This window comes from Sinocyclocheilus grahami, unplaced genomic scaffold (assembly GCF_001515645.1).
Source record: "Sinocyclocheilus grahami isolate Dianchi unplaced genomic scaffold, SAMN03320097.WGS_v1.1 scaffold86.1, whole genome shotgun sequence".
Taxonomy (NCBI): domain Eukaryota; kingdom Metazoa; phylum Chordata; class Actinopteri; order Cypriniformes; family Cyprinidae; genus Sinocyclocheilus; species Sinocyclocheilus grahami.
The window spans coordinates 146,173-160,827 of NW_015505265.1; the positions used below are offsets into that span (position 1 = coordinate 146,173).

General features: G+C 35.6%; 1 protein-coding gene across 1 annotated transcript in view; it reads right to left on the minus strand.

Annotated features, from left to right (window-relative positions):
• Positions 1-14,655, minus strand: part of LOC107586867 (dystrophin-like) — a 115,680-nt gene that overhangs the window by 60,247 nt on the left and 40,778 nt on the right. The window contains exons 23-41 of the mRNA XM_016274418.1: positions 13,739-13,951; positions 12,213-12,326; positions 11,462-11,617; positions 11,093-11,263; positions 9,876-10,058; positions 9,453-9,587; positions 7,946-8,098; positions 7,674-7,835; positions 7,194-7,304; positions 6,883-7,056; positions 6,485-6,640; positions 5,554-5,724; positions 5,087-5,266; positions 4,041-4,163; positions 3,376-3,539; positions 3,182-3,323; positions 2,841-2,986; positions 1,757-1,880; positions 1,041-1,220 (exon numbers count right to left, since the gene is read on the minus strand). Coding sequence (XP_016129904.1) covers positions 1,041-1,220; positions 1,757-1,880; positions 2,841-2,986; positions 3,182-3,323; positions 3,376-3,539; positions 4,041-4,163; positions 5,087-5,266; positions 5,554-5,724; positions 6,485-6,640; positions 6,883-7,056; positions 7,194-7,304; positions 7,674-7,835; positions 7,946-8,098; positions 9,453-9,587; positions 9,876-10,058; positions 11,093-11,263; positions 11,462-11,617; positions 12,213-12,326; positions 13,739-13,951 — 2,958 coding nt within the window. The remainder of the gene's footprint in view (positions 1-1,040; positions 1,221-1,756; positions 1,881-2,840; positions 2,987-3,181; positions 3,324-3,375; positions 3,540-4,040; positions 4,164-5,086; positions 5,267-5,553; positions 5,725-6,484; positions 6,641-6,882; positions 7,057-7,193; positions 7,305-7,673; positions 7,836-7,945; positions 8,099-9,452; positions 9,588-9,875; positions 10,059-11,092; positions 11,264-11,461; positions 11,618-12,212; positions 12,327-13,738; positions 13,952-14,655) is intronic.

Below are 14,655 nucleotides of genomic sequence, written 5' to 3' on the forward strand. Positions count from 1 at the left end.
ATTCGTCCAATTCAATGCATATTGTATGCATTATTATTATTATTTTTGTTAAATAAACAAAACCACTGGTAAATAAAACACACCTTAGTATCGATATTTTTTGTTTGAGTATCGATACTTTTGATACTCGAGTCAGTATCAATATATCGATACTTCGGATCGATACGCCCATCTCTAGCATAAACCTTGCGCGCGGTACACAAACGAACATGGAACAATACATTTATTAATCTGTGCTAATGTTAGTTAATAAAAAGACAATCGTTCAGTGTTACTTGATGTAGTGGTGTCTGACTAGGGGCGAGACGTGGGCTGATGACGTCATCGTTTCAGAAAATATACGGATTCACTGTCCACACAAAAATGCAAGGGCGGCATTTTCAGATTTATCCACTCTGGGACCAGGTTTAAAAAAATATCGGTTTCACACTCCCAAAACGGCAGATCCGTGTGGACGAAACGCCTATACGATACAAAATGTATATATTTATATATATTTAGCATACAGCTAAACACGTCTCCGTGTGGACTGGGCCTTTATGTGCCATTGAGAAGGTGAATAGCTACACCTGATTGAGTTTACGAGTCATTTTTAGGAGGGGGTGATCCTTTTTCCAACTCAGTGTTTTGTTTTTTTTTTTTTTTCTGACATGTTGGTGTTATATCTTTCACTTGGATGTTATAAATTGCACTGAGTAAATACAGTTGGATAAAACAAAAACTGTGTCTGTCTTCATTTGAGGCTGCAAAGCAACAAAATGTGATTATTTTAAAGGGGAGTGTTTTTTTTCTATACCCAGTGTATGCATTCTTTCAAAATAAGGACAAAAGACTTCATTTGAGGCTGCAAAGCAACAAAATGTGATTATTTTAAAGGGGAGTGTTTTTTTTTCTATACCCAGTGTATGCATTCTTTCAAAATAAGGACAAAAGAGGGCAATTATATAGGTGTTTGCTGCTCAAATTGAATTATGCTAAGATATTCAAACGTGTGCGGCACTCTAACAAGCTGTCTGCATTTATATGTCCTGAATTTTTACTAACCGTCTCTTGATCTCAGTGAGCTGGTTGGACACTTTGGCCCAGCGGGAGTTGATAGAGACAAGCTGCTGTTTAATGTGGTCCCTGTCGTCCTTACTGCACTGTGGAGTCAGATCTGTCCCAAGAGCATTGAGCCCCTTCACTGCTGCTTCCTGTTTCTCCAAACCCCCCTGGAGCTCCTGGGACAGTAGAATGTCGCAGTATGGATGGTCTGAAACTAATCTAACATGACACTGCCTACAAAAATCTGGTATCACTTTCTATGAAACCTGTATATAATGATTTATTATCGTTAATAATTTTTTGAGTAATCCACCCAAAAATTAAAATTCTGTGATTATTTCTTCAACCTCATATTGTTCCAAACCTGTATGACTTTCTTTAATTCAGTGAAACATTAAAGAATATATTTTAAAGATTGTTGGTAACCAAACAGTTTCGGTTTCCATTGATTTCCATGAGATTAACAAAAAATACGATAGAAGTCAATGGGAACCGAGACTGTTAAGTTACCAACATTCTTCAACATATTTTCTTTTGTCTTTGGTATTTTCGTTTGGACACGAGGATGAGTAAGAGAGTAAGCAGAATTTTCATTTTCCAGTGGACTATCCCTTAAACAGTAGTCTTAATATATTATACACAATTCAATTTGTTATATATTACTTTATATTTAAATAATACAATCGTAGCCACAGATTAAATTTATGATTACCTTGAGGTGGTCTCTATTATTTATGGGGTCTTGTTCATACTTCACTATCGTCCTCTCAGCATCTGTGAGCCAACTGTCAAGCGTTTTATGCTCCTCACTGAATTTCTTGGATTTTTCAAGGCGTCTGGACAGCAGCACAAGTAGACAAACAGAACATTGTGAGTCAGAGAGTAAAGAGAGAGAATTTACAGAAAAAAATATATATTTTGATTTAAACTGCAAAATCTATTGAAATAAAAGTTAATTTAAACATAATTTAGTTATAAAGAACTCAAAAACACTTCTGTGGTTTATTTTGTTAATACTTAACCTAGACTAATTAACAGCTCATTTAGAATGACTCCTCTACTTATGACTAGTATATTGCATAGATAATATGTTAGCAAAAGTTTTTTTAACTATCAAATGTTAAGATTAATAAATGCTGTAGAAGTATTGTTCATGCTTAGTTCATGTTAACTAAAGTAGTTAACTAATGTTAACTAATGAAACTTATTGTAAAGTGTTACCACCTAGACTAATTAACAGCTCATTTAGAATGACTCCTCTACTTATGACTAGTATATTGCATAGATAATATGTTAGCAAAAGTTTTTTTAACTATCAAATGATGTTTCCGTTAACTGAAATAAAATAAAATATAAATATAAAAAAAACGTACAAACTCAAATTAAAAATGTTGCCTTTGCAACTAAATGAAATAAGTTGAAGTACTTAAATTACTAAAATTTAAATAAAAGCTTAACATAAATATACAAAAATAATAATGACAAAAGCATACAACAAAATTACTAAAACTAAAATGAAGACTGAAAATATAAAAATAAAAGGCAATGCAAAATATTAATAAATACTATAATAATATATAAATAATACTAAAATAACACTAATTAGTAAAGTCAATTTATACATCATATTCTTCTGCATGCACATGCATTTCATCATATTCATGCAAGTACAGTGCATTTAACACGATGTTAATATAACCTCTAAACACCTCTCTTATTTAATTACATGCTATTTTCCTATTGACTTCTTTAAGTGGCAAGGCACATTTCAACAATGTGATGTTATTCATCCTTACGTGAATCTGTCATGATAGAGCTTTTTAAGGTTTTCCCAGTTGGTTCTGAGCAGCTGGACCAGTAAACTGTCCTCTGGAAGAGAGGCACCCCTGCTCAGAGCCTCCATCACTGGACTCTCCAGTTTATCCAGATTAACTTTAACTTCCTAGATCACATGTAACACAACCGATGAAAGCATTTACATTAGTTTTACTGCTGTTTCGGTGGTGGGAGTATAACAAATTGTGTTCATGTACAGCTCATGAGTAAATCAATAATAGATCGAATAAGCTCATGGATAGAAAAACGCATTGGTTAATCAAAATCATTTGTAGAAATGAGACATGGTTTATGATATAACCTTGAGGCACTTCTCTTGTTGGGAAACGTTGATGAATGCTGTAGACCAGCACTCAGGAGAGTTCATCAGAGCTTCGTTTTCAGCGATAAACTGCAGCAAGAACTGCAGCTCCTGAACATACAAGGATGGAGAACAAATGTGTCTCATTTAATTTGCTAATTTTACTCTGATAAAAAAAACAACAAAAAAAACACGTTAAAATCCTCTTTGCGACGATGTCAAAGCGTCGACTGAGCTGTTCTAGCTTTGGTTTCACTTGAGCTTTACAATGTTCCCCTCTGTTCTTTACAAGGTCCTCTGCCAGAACCTGCACTGCTTCAACCTTCCCCTTCATCTCCTCCAGCTCCATCCGCAAACCCTGGACATTCAAAAAACACATCAATTGTGTGTGCATTTTGAATATACACCAAAAAATAAATAAAAAATTAAATCAAGGCCTATCCTACAAGGCCTGTCTTGTTTCACTCAAAAATGCATTCAAAATTATCCATCATAAAACTTCTAAAACTTCAAAATACACAAAATTAAAATCTACTGATGTAAATATTTTGGTAGTAAGTTGTAAAAGATATATATTTACTTTGTAAATGATAACAGAAATTATGTTCAATAATACAAGTCTTTTCAAGTCTGTTTTGTTCTCCCTAATGGCCTAATCTAAAGTTTTATTTGCTGCAAATTGCTTCCAATTAATGAGCCATCAAAACATTATTGTCATAGAAGTGATGGATAACTGTTTATTTAATTTGATGGAAAAGTATGGCTGCATAAAACAAAATCTAGTCCTCAATAATGGAGAACAGTTGGTTGTCAAGTGGAACAGCTCACTGTGAGTGTCTGATATTGTGCTAGTGAAGACCTTTAAAACGTGCTCAACGCAGCCCTGGCTGTCCATCTCGTCCAGCACTTCTTCAGCACAATCCATCCAGGTGTTGATCTGAGAAATGTTCTGCTCAAATGTTTTCATTTGACTCTGGTAATCCTGGATGACAGATGGAGAGTTACGTTTACATTTGGCTTCAGTGGTTAGCACAAGGAAATTTGTTCAGGAACAGGGTTTTGAAATGTCATGTCACATTAAATGAATAGTTCACCCAGAAAATGAACATTCTGTCATTATTTACTCACTGTCGTGTTGTTCCAAATCTGTATGACTTTCTTTCTGTTGCTGAACACAAAAAACAACATTTGAAGATTGTTTTTCATGCCTTTTTCAATAGTAGCTATAGTGAAATATAGTGCAAAGTCACATGGACCACTTTCTTGATCCTTTTATGATGCTTTTGCAACAAAATTCCATCTTACGACTTCATAAGACTCAGTGTATGAGATGCACTGATCAGTTTAATGACACTCTTATGTCCATTATGAAGCATGAAAAAGTCTCTCTTCAACTGAATGGGAAAAAAGTGAAAAGTGAAATCCTTTTGTGTTTCATGATAGAAGGTACGGTACGTCATACAGGTTCAGAATGACATGTGTGGGTTAGAAAACAATGATAGAATTTTCAATTTGGGTGAAATATTTGTTTAATCACTTCATTATACCTTTGAGGCCAAGCCTCATCTTTTGACATATTGTCCCTCAGATTTGTATAAAGTTATTTACAAAGTAGAAAAAGAAGAAAATATAGTCAAGGAGATAAAAGATGAGAAAAATGATGGAGGATACAGCAAGTAGTAGAAAAGGTAATAAAGAAGAGCGGGAGATAAATGTGCTTAACAGTTTCATAACATTATTGCCGCCTCCAGAAATCACTGTCTGGATTTTAAGGAACAACCAGGAGATGTGGAATTGAAAGGAAATGAATTTAGCCTTGTAGGGCATATTTAGCATAAGAGATATTTTGCCTAAAATGAAATGACTCAGAAAAGGGTCAGACAGTTGCTCTGAATGGTTGCTCACCAGCAGGAGTTTCAGCCACTGCTCGCTCCGTGACGTCACTGCGATCCAGTTGCAGTTGAGCAGACTGACCTTGTCATCAATAAGGTTCTCCTGGCTACAAAGTAAACCCTTCAGGGTCTCTGCCAACTCCCTCACCAGTTTCAACTGTGGCTTATGACGCTCAGTGTCCTCCTGCGTCACCTGGGTGGGAAAGATAATGTTTTAATAGGTTGTTTTTGAGCTTTTCTTTTCAAAAACGAAGTAACTTTTTTTCTTCAACACACCCACCTTCTTGGAAACAACACAGCACTGATAATAAACGAACAATTCGCTAACAATTCGCCTTTCCACTGAAAGGCATTTTAAGTGTGGAAAAACATGGATAACAGAACTGTCATTTTTTGGAAGAACTAATCTTTTAATGACTAGCAAACTGTTTCAGATATAAACAATGCTGCTGAAATGAAACCAGCTGAGTATTCATTTACCTTCGCCCAAGACAACTCTGCATCCAAATCGCTTGGCATGCCTTCCACTGATGAGCGGCGCGTCAGTTCCTCATCAGTAGTTGCCAACCATTCTGTCAGACTGTTTACTTCCTTCCTAAACTTCCTTAATAACTTTAAAAGCTTCTCCAGTTCTTGCTTTCCTTCTGTTACCTGCACACAAACAAATGAGACGTTTGGAAAATCAGCCAACAAATGTTCAGCATAAATGGAAACTATCTCAAAGATAGTTACTACATAAAAGAACAGCATTTATTTGAAACAAAAATCTTTTTATTGCATTCTAAATGTTTTTACTGTTACTTTTGATCAATTGAATGCATCCTTACTGAATAAAAAAAACCTTTTTACGGTAATGTGAATAAACTTCTATAAAAGATACTTTTATTTTATTTTAACATAATTTGCATACTTTCATTTGTGTAATTTCATGGTTTTGATGATATTACTATTATCCGTAAATGAGAAACAGTAACAATATACAATGAGTATCTGCATCAAACTAGTACTGTACACGTCTTACATTTAGCTACAAATGAGACGTTTGGAAAATCAGCCAACAAATGTTCAGCATAAATGGAAACTATCTCAAAGATAGTTACTACATAAAAGAACAGCATTTATTTGAAACAAAAATCTTTTTATTGCATTCTAAATGTTTTTACTGTTACTTTTGATCAATTGAATGCATCCTTACTGAATAAAAAAAACCTTTTTACGGTAATGTGAATAAACTTCTATAAAAGATACTTTTATTTTATTTTAACATAATTTGCATACTTTCATTTGTGTAATTTCATGGTTTTGATGATATTACTATTATCCTTAAATGAGAAACAGTAACAATATACAATGAGTATCTGCATCAAACTAGTACTGTACACGTCTTACATTTAGCTTTGTATTCCCTTACCTGCGAACCCAAATTATTGTACGCGAGTTTGAGGGCCGTCAGCCTGTCGTCCAGCTCCTTGGGTTGCTCTGTCTGCTGCTTCTGCACAATCTGTCTTCCCATCTTTATCACCGCCTCCACCTCCGATTTCACTTCACTCAGATTCTTATAGAACTTCTACATGGGGGAAATAGAGAATGTGATTAAACTCAGTGTGATATTGCTACCTGACAAGAACCAAACGGCAATTTATATTAAAACAAAAACTACAATTAAAATGAGAAATGTAACAAAACAAAGAATTGAATTTGAACAAATTTCATACAGTATGAAGTAATCAGTTCAATCTCCACAACTATTCATGCATTAACAAATTAATGTACTCGTAAAAAAAAAGAAGAATAAAAGCTATTACCCACCATGCACTGATCCAACTGTGACTGTACCACCTCCTGCTCCACACTCCGAATACTCAGCACTCCCAGCTTTCCTTTCACCTCCTCTAACACTCGCTCACATTCCCTCAACCGTTGATCAAAGTTAGCCGGCTTTTGGAAAAGCCTGAACTTGCCTTTCACTTGCAATAATTTATCCTAAACAAGCACACAGAAAACAGGCATTTGTTAACAGGTATTTGATAACTTGTTTATTATTTGCTTAACGTATTTATACAGGAAGGATCTGTGACTGTGACAAAAAAAAATCAGCTATCGAAAATTATAATTCTTACATATGTTGCATCAATCTCTCCAATCACTTTCTCTGATGCGTCAACCTCGACAGCCTTTTTCTTCATGTCATCGAGAGTCACTTCATGACCATTCAACTCAGTCTGAATTTTCTGTTAAATGAGATAATAATAAGGCAATCATAGTCATCTTTAAATAATAACTAATTAAATAAATAAACAGAATACTATGGATACTTAATTTATTCAAGTCAAAAGAGCTCACACCCTATGATATGATATTCTGGCCCTTATGGAACCGGAACTATCCGTTTTATAATTTTCCATACAAAATTCATTAAATTAAAGTTCTTTAAAAAGATGTTATGTGTAAATAAAAATAAATAAATAATAAATTATAAATAGGAATCGATGACACTATACATAGGACAAACGATTTGTCAGAATGAATAAAGATAATGTAAAGAAAGAATAAAATAAAATAAATGTTTATTTGGCACATATATGAGATAATATGAATACCTGTGCCTCCTGAGGTATCTGTGCAGCGTCTATGCCATCTGCTATGTAAGCAGTCAAATGTCGGTCAGTGGTGTTCAGAGAGTCCTGAATGAGGCGCAGGGTTTTGTCGTTCTCCTGGGCCCACTGCAAGCTCTTCTCCAGCTGCTGTCGCCTTTGTAAAGCCTTTTATTGACACCAGAAAGCGGAAGAGAATCAAAACATGAAAAAAAATCCAATGAATATACTTAAGGTTTCAGCTGCAGCTATACAACTGAGTCATCTTAAGTTCCTACCCTTTGCATTAGTTCATCCCAGCGTGTGTTGTAGTCCTCCACTTTTTTGTGTATGAGCTCATCGAGGACTCTGCCATCCATAAGGGTCTGGGCTAATTCACGGATCTGGTTGCGGTTATACTCAGGATGCTCCCTAATCATGGTGTCTAAAGACTGGAAGGGAATGGGGAAACCACTTTAACACCAATGATTTATATGTCATTTGAAAACATAAAACTTAATAAAAGATGCTTTCCATGGTGATGATGCAAGATTGAATTTTTGGTATGACTATTTTATCATTATCAGTGCATATATTAGTAAAGAAAAATAACAAATGAGATCTATTTAATATCTCAAATTCTCCTAGGCAACCAATTGGTAGCTAAAGTCAAAACAAAATTGTTTAGCTAGAGTCTCCTACTTCTCAGTTTAGTTTCCTGGTCTCCTGAGTAAATCAGTGTATAACCTCTAGAGAAGGGGTTTCTCAAACGTTTTGGTCAGCTGAACCCCTTAGATGTAAAATATTTACTTGAAGTACCCGCTAAAAATTAAAAAGTTAATATTTCAACTTTTTATTTAACAGCACATTCGCATGTTCACAGTTCTCTGATGTCAGTTAATGGTCACATCACACGCAAGTAAACAAATACAATACTTAATCATTTTTAGTACGTCTTTAAAAAAAAAAAATTATAATAAAATGTCCAGGGCTGCACAACTTGGCCAAAAATATATTGGGTTTATTTTGTCATGTATTGTGATTGAAATGTGAACTGTGATATTACATTTTATCTCATATGAAAATTGTATCTACTGTATGTATCTATATATCTATATACATAAACAATATTGTGATATCAGTTTTATATTATTAATTTTGCAGCCCCATTTATTTATTTAAATTTTCCATTTAAATTTAAATTTTTAAGTATTTTCTTTTCAACAACTCGCAAACCGCCTGCAGTTCCCTCACAAACCCCTGTTTGGGAAACACTGCTCTAGAGTTTCAGAAAAGATCATCAATAATCATCTGAGAAACATCTGAGACAAAGTGGAAACTCCAACAAGAATGGCATTTAAGTCGGTGTCCTGCAATATGAAAGAGTAACCTCTAAACAATAAAATGTTCCTCTGGGACAGAATGACCTTTCCAAGTCAAACTCTAACCTAAAATGAAAACGGTGTCATCATTTACTCAGGCTAATGTCATACTAAACCTGTCTGCTCTTATTTTTCCAGTGGAACGCAAAAGGAAATGTATTTACACAGCTCTTTTAACGTCAACGGGTCATAGTGACTACAGGCTGTCAAGCTATAAAAAGGACGAATAGAGCATACGATTCAAACATAAAACCACATAATATCCTTTCGTGAAGACCAGACCAAAAACTACTTCTTTAAAATAACCTATAATTATCCTTCCTTTAAAATAACATAAAGTTACCTATATATGAATATGCTTCCTCTTTTAGTAAACAGTCTCATTATATCTCTGAAGTTCATATTAAAGATTTTCAGCACTCACAGTCAAAGCATCTTCTATTTCCTCTACACCTCCTTGAAGGCTTTCTGTTTCATCAATTTTCTTTTCCAGTAGGTCCATCCAGGCATTCTCCAACTCCAAATAAGACAGCAGCTCACACCAGCATGCCCACACCTCCTACAACAGCCAGCAGAAATGGGCATGTGGTTAGTCAAACATATCACATTGGGCCTGGGTCCTGAGAATTTGATCAAAGGTGAGAAGAACCACATTAGTAGTTTGAACTGAAAGGGCCTGGTGCTAGCAACATCAAAGTCATGGGTTTGATTCCCAGGGAACACAAACACACACACACACACACACACACACACACACTGATAAAATGTAAACCTGTGGATGAAAGCCAAATTAATCACTATCTGACTCCTGAGCACAACCCCATCACTGGCACAATATCAAGCTCACCTCTAAAGTCTTGCATTTTCCATCGAGCCGGCTACACAGTCGCTGGTAGTTAGAAGTCAAAACATCCAGTTCTGCCTTCAGGGCATCATGGGCAGCTGGAGGAGCCTTTGAAATGAAATTAGTGACTTTATCCGTCAGTAGCTTCACCTTTGTTTCCTTTTGATGGACTTCCTCTTGAGCCCGCTGAGTGGGAGAGAGGAGAGGAGATTACGTGAGCATTCAGATGTTTTTACCAAGGTTAGTGAACATCAGCATTCTCTTAAGCCTCTGCTTGCAAAGTTAAGCTAAGCCTGGCACTGGGACAGAGAAAACAAGATCCCTGCTGTTGACTGTCGTTGAACTTGGGAAGTTGAGAGCAAACATTCGCCCCATTTACTTCATAAAATGCACAAAGCAACAGGACCACATCGAGGCGAAAAGCTTCTGTGCACCGAGCCGGCACCTGTTAGGAAATGAATATATCTCAGTTGTCTAGGTGTCAGTCTTCTGCGATCATGACAACTGTCTGGGGAGCTTCTCTGACACTTTGTTCTCAGTAGAACAACAACTTTGGGGACTTGGCACTTTCAATGAATGGGGTACAAATTGGTGTCCCTTGACTGTTGTTAAAAGCAATAAAGGCACAAATCCCATGTTCTCTAGTGAGATTAGACGCGTTAGATAAGCTATTATCGAACATAAAACTAACACAGCATGAAAAGTAGTCAAACAATGTCTGTCTCCCTGTTAACATGTTGATTTTGGCTTGTTCCACCTCAATGGTCCTGTTCTTCTTGGGGTATCCAACAATAAAAATCATATCGTAAATGTCGTATTTTTGACATAATTCAGTCAATTGATATGTTCTTTGTACAAATAAATTTTTTTAGTGAATTTAATTAATTCATAGTTAGTCAGTCCAAAAAACGTGTGTGTAACGTGTAGCTGTGTAACACGTTCTATCTATCTATCCATCCATCCATCAATCCATAGGTAGAAAATAACTAAAAACTCTATCACAAAAACAAGCATTTAAAACTCTGAGCATATCCCACATTTTGTTAACAGTGTTTTTTTAATAAATCATTTTACCTCTGTACTCCCGTATGTCTACAATTGTTTCCGTTTTTCTTTTCCATTTAAGATGTTATACTTAAAAGAGACATCACTGACAACGCCATTACGTTTTCTAAATGATGCCATTTTCCTCTGAAGAAACAAGTTTAAAAAGAACAAACCTTTAGCTCCTCCACTGCCTTATGAAGCTCCTCAGGTGTTTTGTACTGGAAGTCTCGCTCCAGATACTCTTCCTCCGCCTGAGTGATCCACTCCTGCATTTCCTGCATCTCCTTCCTCAAACTCACCGTCATGTCCAGCCCTCCTTTCAGGGCTGATTTCTTTGCATAAGCCTGAGGATCAACAAAAAACACAGTTCATTTTTGTTTTAATGACTACCTGAAAATGCTCTAATAACATCAAAAAGTTTCACTTAGAAATTGCCTAGGTGTGAAAATGGTTTGCGTAGACTTTTGAAGATGACTAAATTCTACCTCACCTTGTAATTAATTAATATAATGCACCGTAAGCCCAAGTGGCCCGTTAATTACCTGTTTGCAAATGAGCTCCCACTGAGCATTGAGCTCATCAAGCATCTTCTGTATTTTGATGGCAAACGGTGTCTCAGCTTCCCTCTTCAAGGCCAGTCCCACCTCATTGATGCCGTTCAGACTTGGTTGGACGGTGTGGATGTCGTTCACCAGAGCCTGGCAAATCAAAAGAGAATGTTTGAAATAGATGGACTTGGCCATCCTGAAAACCAGGTCATGCCAATGCATTGACCCAATTCTACTAGATAGAAGCAAAGCTATTGCCATTATTGCAGCTAACTTACCATGGGGCACAACAAGACTGAGATACCACTTGAAAAATGTAATTTCATGTTAAGCTGCAGTTTTCATGACTAGTAAAATGAAAAATTATTTCCTGCCATTGCCTGAAAAGAGAAGGCAAGGTCTTTACTGAGTCAGGTCCCAATGGGTTTACGGCTTATTCAACCACCGCTGTGGCTATATTAGCAGGTCTCCCAACATATTTTTGCAGATTTCATCTTAATGAGAAACAGCTCTTCTTCTTCCAGACCAATGCTTTAATTTAGGCTACGCTTTGCTTCTGCATAAAAAGCACTCTCTTCTGAATTTAAATTTTTGGGCCATGTTTGTGAAACACAATGGTAAGTTTCTGGATCACGGTTGTTATTTTAGCACATCTTGCTCTAGATAAGTATAGCATCAAGAGCTCTATTCTAGTTTGGAACACAAACTTAGTTTTTATTGCTAAATAAATAATGACTGTCCTCACCGTGCACTGTTCCAACTGTTTCTCCAAAGCCTCTGCGTCTCCCAGAGCTGGCCATTCCTCATTCAGGAAAACATCGACCTCTGCCATCCACTTCTGCAGAGTCTTTGTGTCATTCTACCATTGGATGAAATTATACTTTATCAGAAGATGCAGTCACATTTTCTACTACACAACCCATATGAATTTAAGAAAAGCTTAATAAAAAATACCAATAACTGTCAAATAAATCTACAAATATTCCTCTATTATTTTGAAAGTAATAAATGACACATATTCCTTATTACTAACCGTAGTATATGTGGTAATTTGGTAAACATCTTGTATAGTCATACTAGATAATCATACTCAAGTGAGGCGATCTGATAGTTTTATGCAATTTTGTATTTTTTTAAATATGTTTTGGCTACCACCAGTTTTTTTTTTTTGTATGTTTTTTATGATACACAACCTTCTTAAGGTATTTTATTTAACTCCATTAAAGTCATATTCTGGGTTCAAAACAAGTTAAGCTCAATTAACACTAATTGTGGAATAATGTTGATGAAAAAAAAGAAGTGAATGAGACCTGTAAATGGAATCTGCAAACATTAAAATACTCACTGTTTCAAATTTATCACCACAAGGTATAAACAATATGTGTGTTAGTATGATGTTAGTAAAAAAACAACAACATGTATTAACCTTTCTGTGTAGTTACAGTATAACCAAGTTGAAATACCTTTGAATGACCTTAAAAGTGATGAGGACAACTTTACAGGTCAAATAACACTCACGTTTTTAATAAAAGAATGAACGTGAAATGTTTTATAAAATTACAAGCTTCATATGTATGCTTTTAAATCCTCCAAAAAAAATTCTCATTCACTTCCAAAGTAAGTGTCTCAACGTAACTTTGATTTCTGCTGTTTTTAAAGAAAACAAGTGACAAGTTATATTACGTTACAAATCCTTGTTGATTGAGCTTAATTCCTACTGAACCAAGAATCATCACCTGAGATAGAAAACAGCAACCTTTAAGCAATTAAACTTCTCTTCTCTGAAGGATGTAGTTCAAAACCTTGTAAGCTCTCTGGGTAGGCAGCTGACTAGTTGTTGAGACACAGCCAACATTTTCATGTGCCTGCATTCAAGCACATTTTTCTTGGAAAGCACCCAGGCGTGTTGTAGGTGAAGTGTGTCTGCTACAGAGAAACTAGAGCCAGTGTAATTTGAGGAAAAGCCTCATCAGCATATTGTTTCAGCACGTGCCTGGAACTGCTGTAATTTGGTCATGTGATCCTGCAGCTTCTGGATGTTCTCTTCCAGCTGCTCAAACACACGCCTCCAGCGCACCATCACGTTGTCCAGCTCGGTCCGGTACTTCTGACAGATCTCTGGTGGCGCTTTCTGGAATACTTGCTCAGCCATTTTATTTAGGTCATCCACATCACCCTGATGTGTTGTAGGTGAAGTGTGTCTGCTACAGAGAAACTAGAGCCAGTGTAATTTGAGGAAAAGCCTCATCAGCATATTGTTTCAGCACGTGCCTGGAACTGCTGTAATTTGGTCATGTGATCCTGCAGCTTCTGGATGTTCTCTTCCAGCTGCTCAGACACACGCCTCCAGCGCACCATCACGTTGTCCAGCTCGGTCCGGTACTTCTGACAGATCTCTGGTGGCGCTTTCTGGAATACTTGCTCAGCCATTTTATTTAGGTCATCCACATCACCCTGATGCGCCTTCTGTGCTGCTTGAATTGCCTGAAAAATATTTTGGCACTCATTCAATGTGCATAAAAAAGTAAATGTAACCAAAATTTTTATAATAGATTAAAATAAAGCTACAAATATTAACTGATTTTTTAAAATAACAAATCAAATGTTCCTCATGATCTACCATAGTAAATCTAGCCTTTTGGTAAACTTGTTGCATATTAGTAATAAATAACCTATTAAGTGAGACAATTTACTTGAAATCTACTTGAAACCAAATCAATCCACTAGAAACTAAAGTAACATTGATTTCTAATGAATTCTATTGATTTCACTGATACTAAATACTACAGTTGATGGTTGAGTGTACAATTGTTTGAATTTTAAAATATTTCTACATTCCCAATTTAATGTGCAGTATCACAATTAGAATCTTACTAAATTTAATAATGCTTTTCACCATTAATGTAAACACATTTTACAGTAATAGTATAATTTTAATTAATGCCATGTCAGCATCTGAGGTTACTTTCATGGCATAAACTCAATTACAAAATACAAATATCACATAAATACAATAAAAACCAAGCAAACAAAGAAACACAGCAAGTAATATTATACAAGATTTTTTTAAACACATTTTACAATAAATCAAATAGTTTTAATTAATTTAGCACAATTTTGCAGATTTTACTCAAAAAATCTGAAAATAAATTGCAAATAAAGTCAGTCGATTCTGTCTGAGTCTGGAT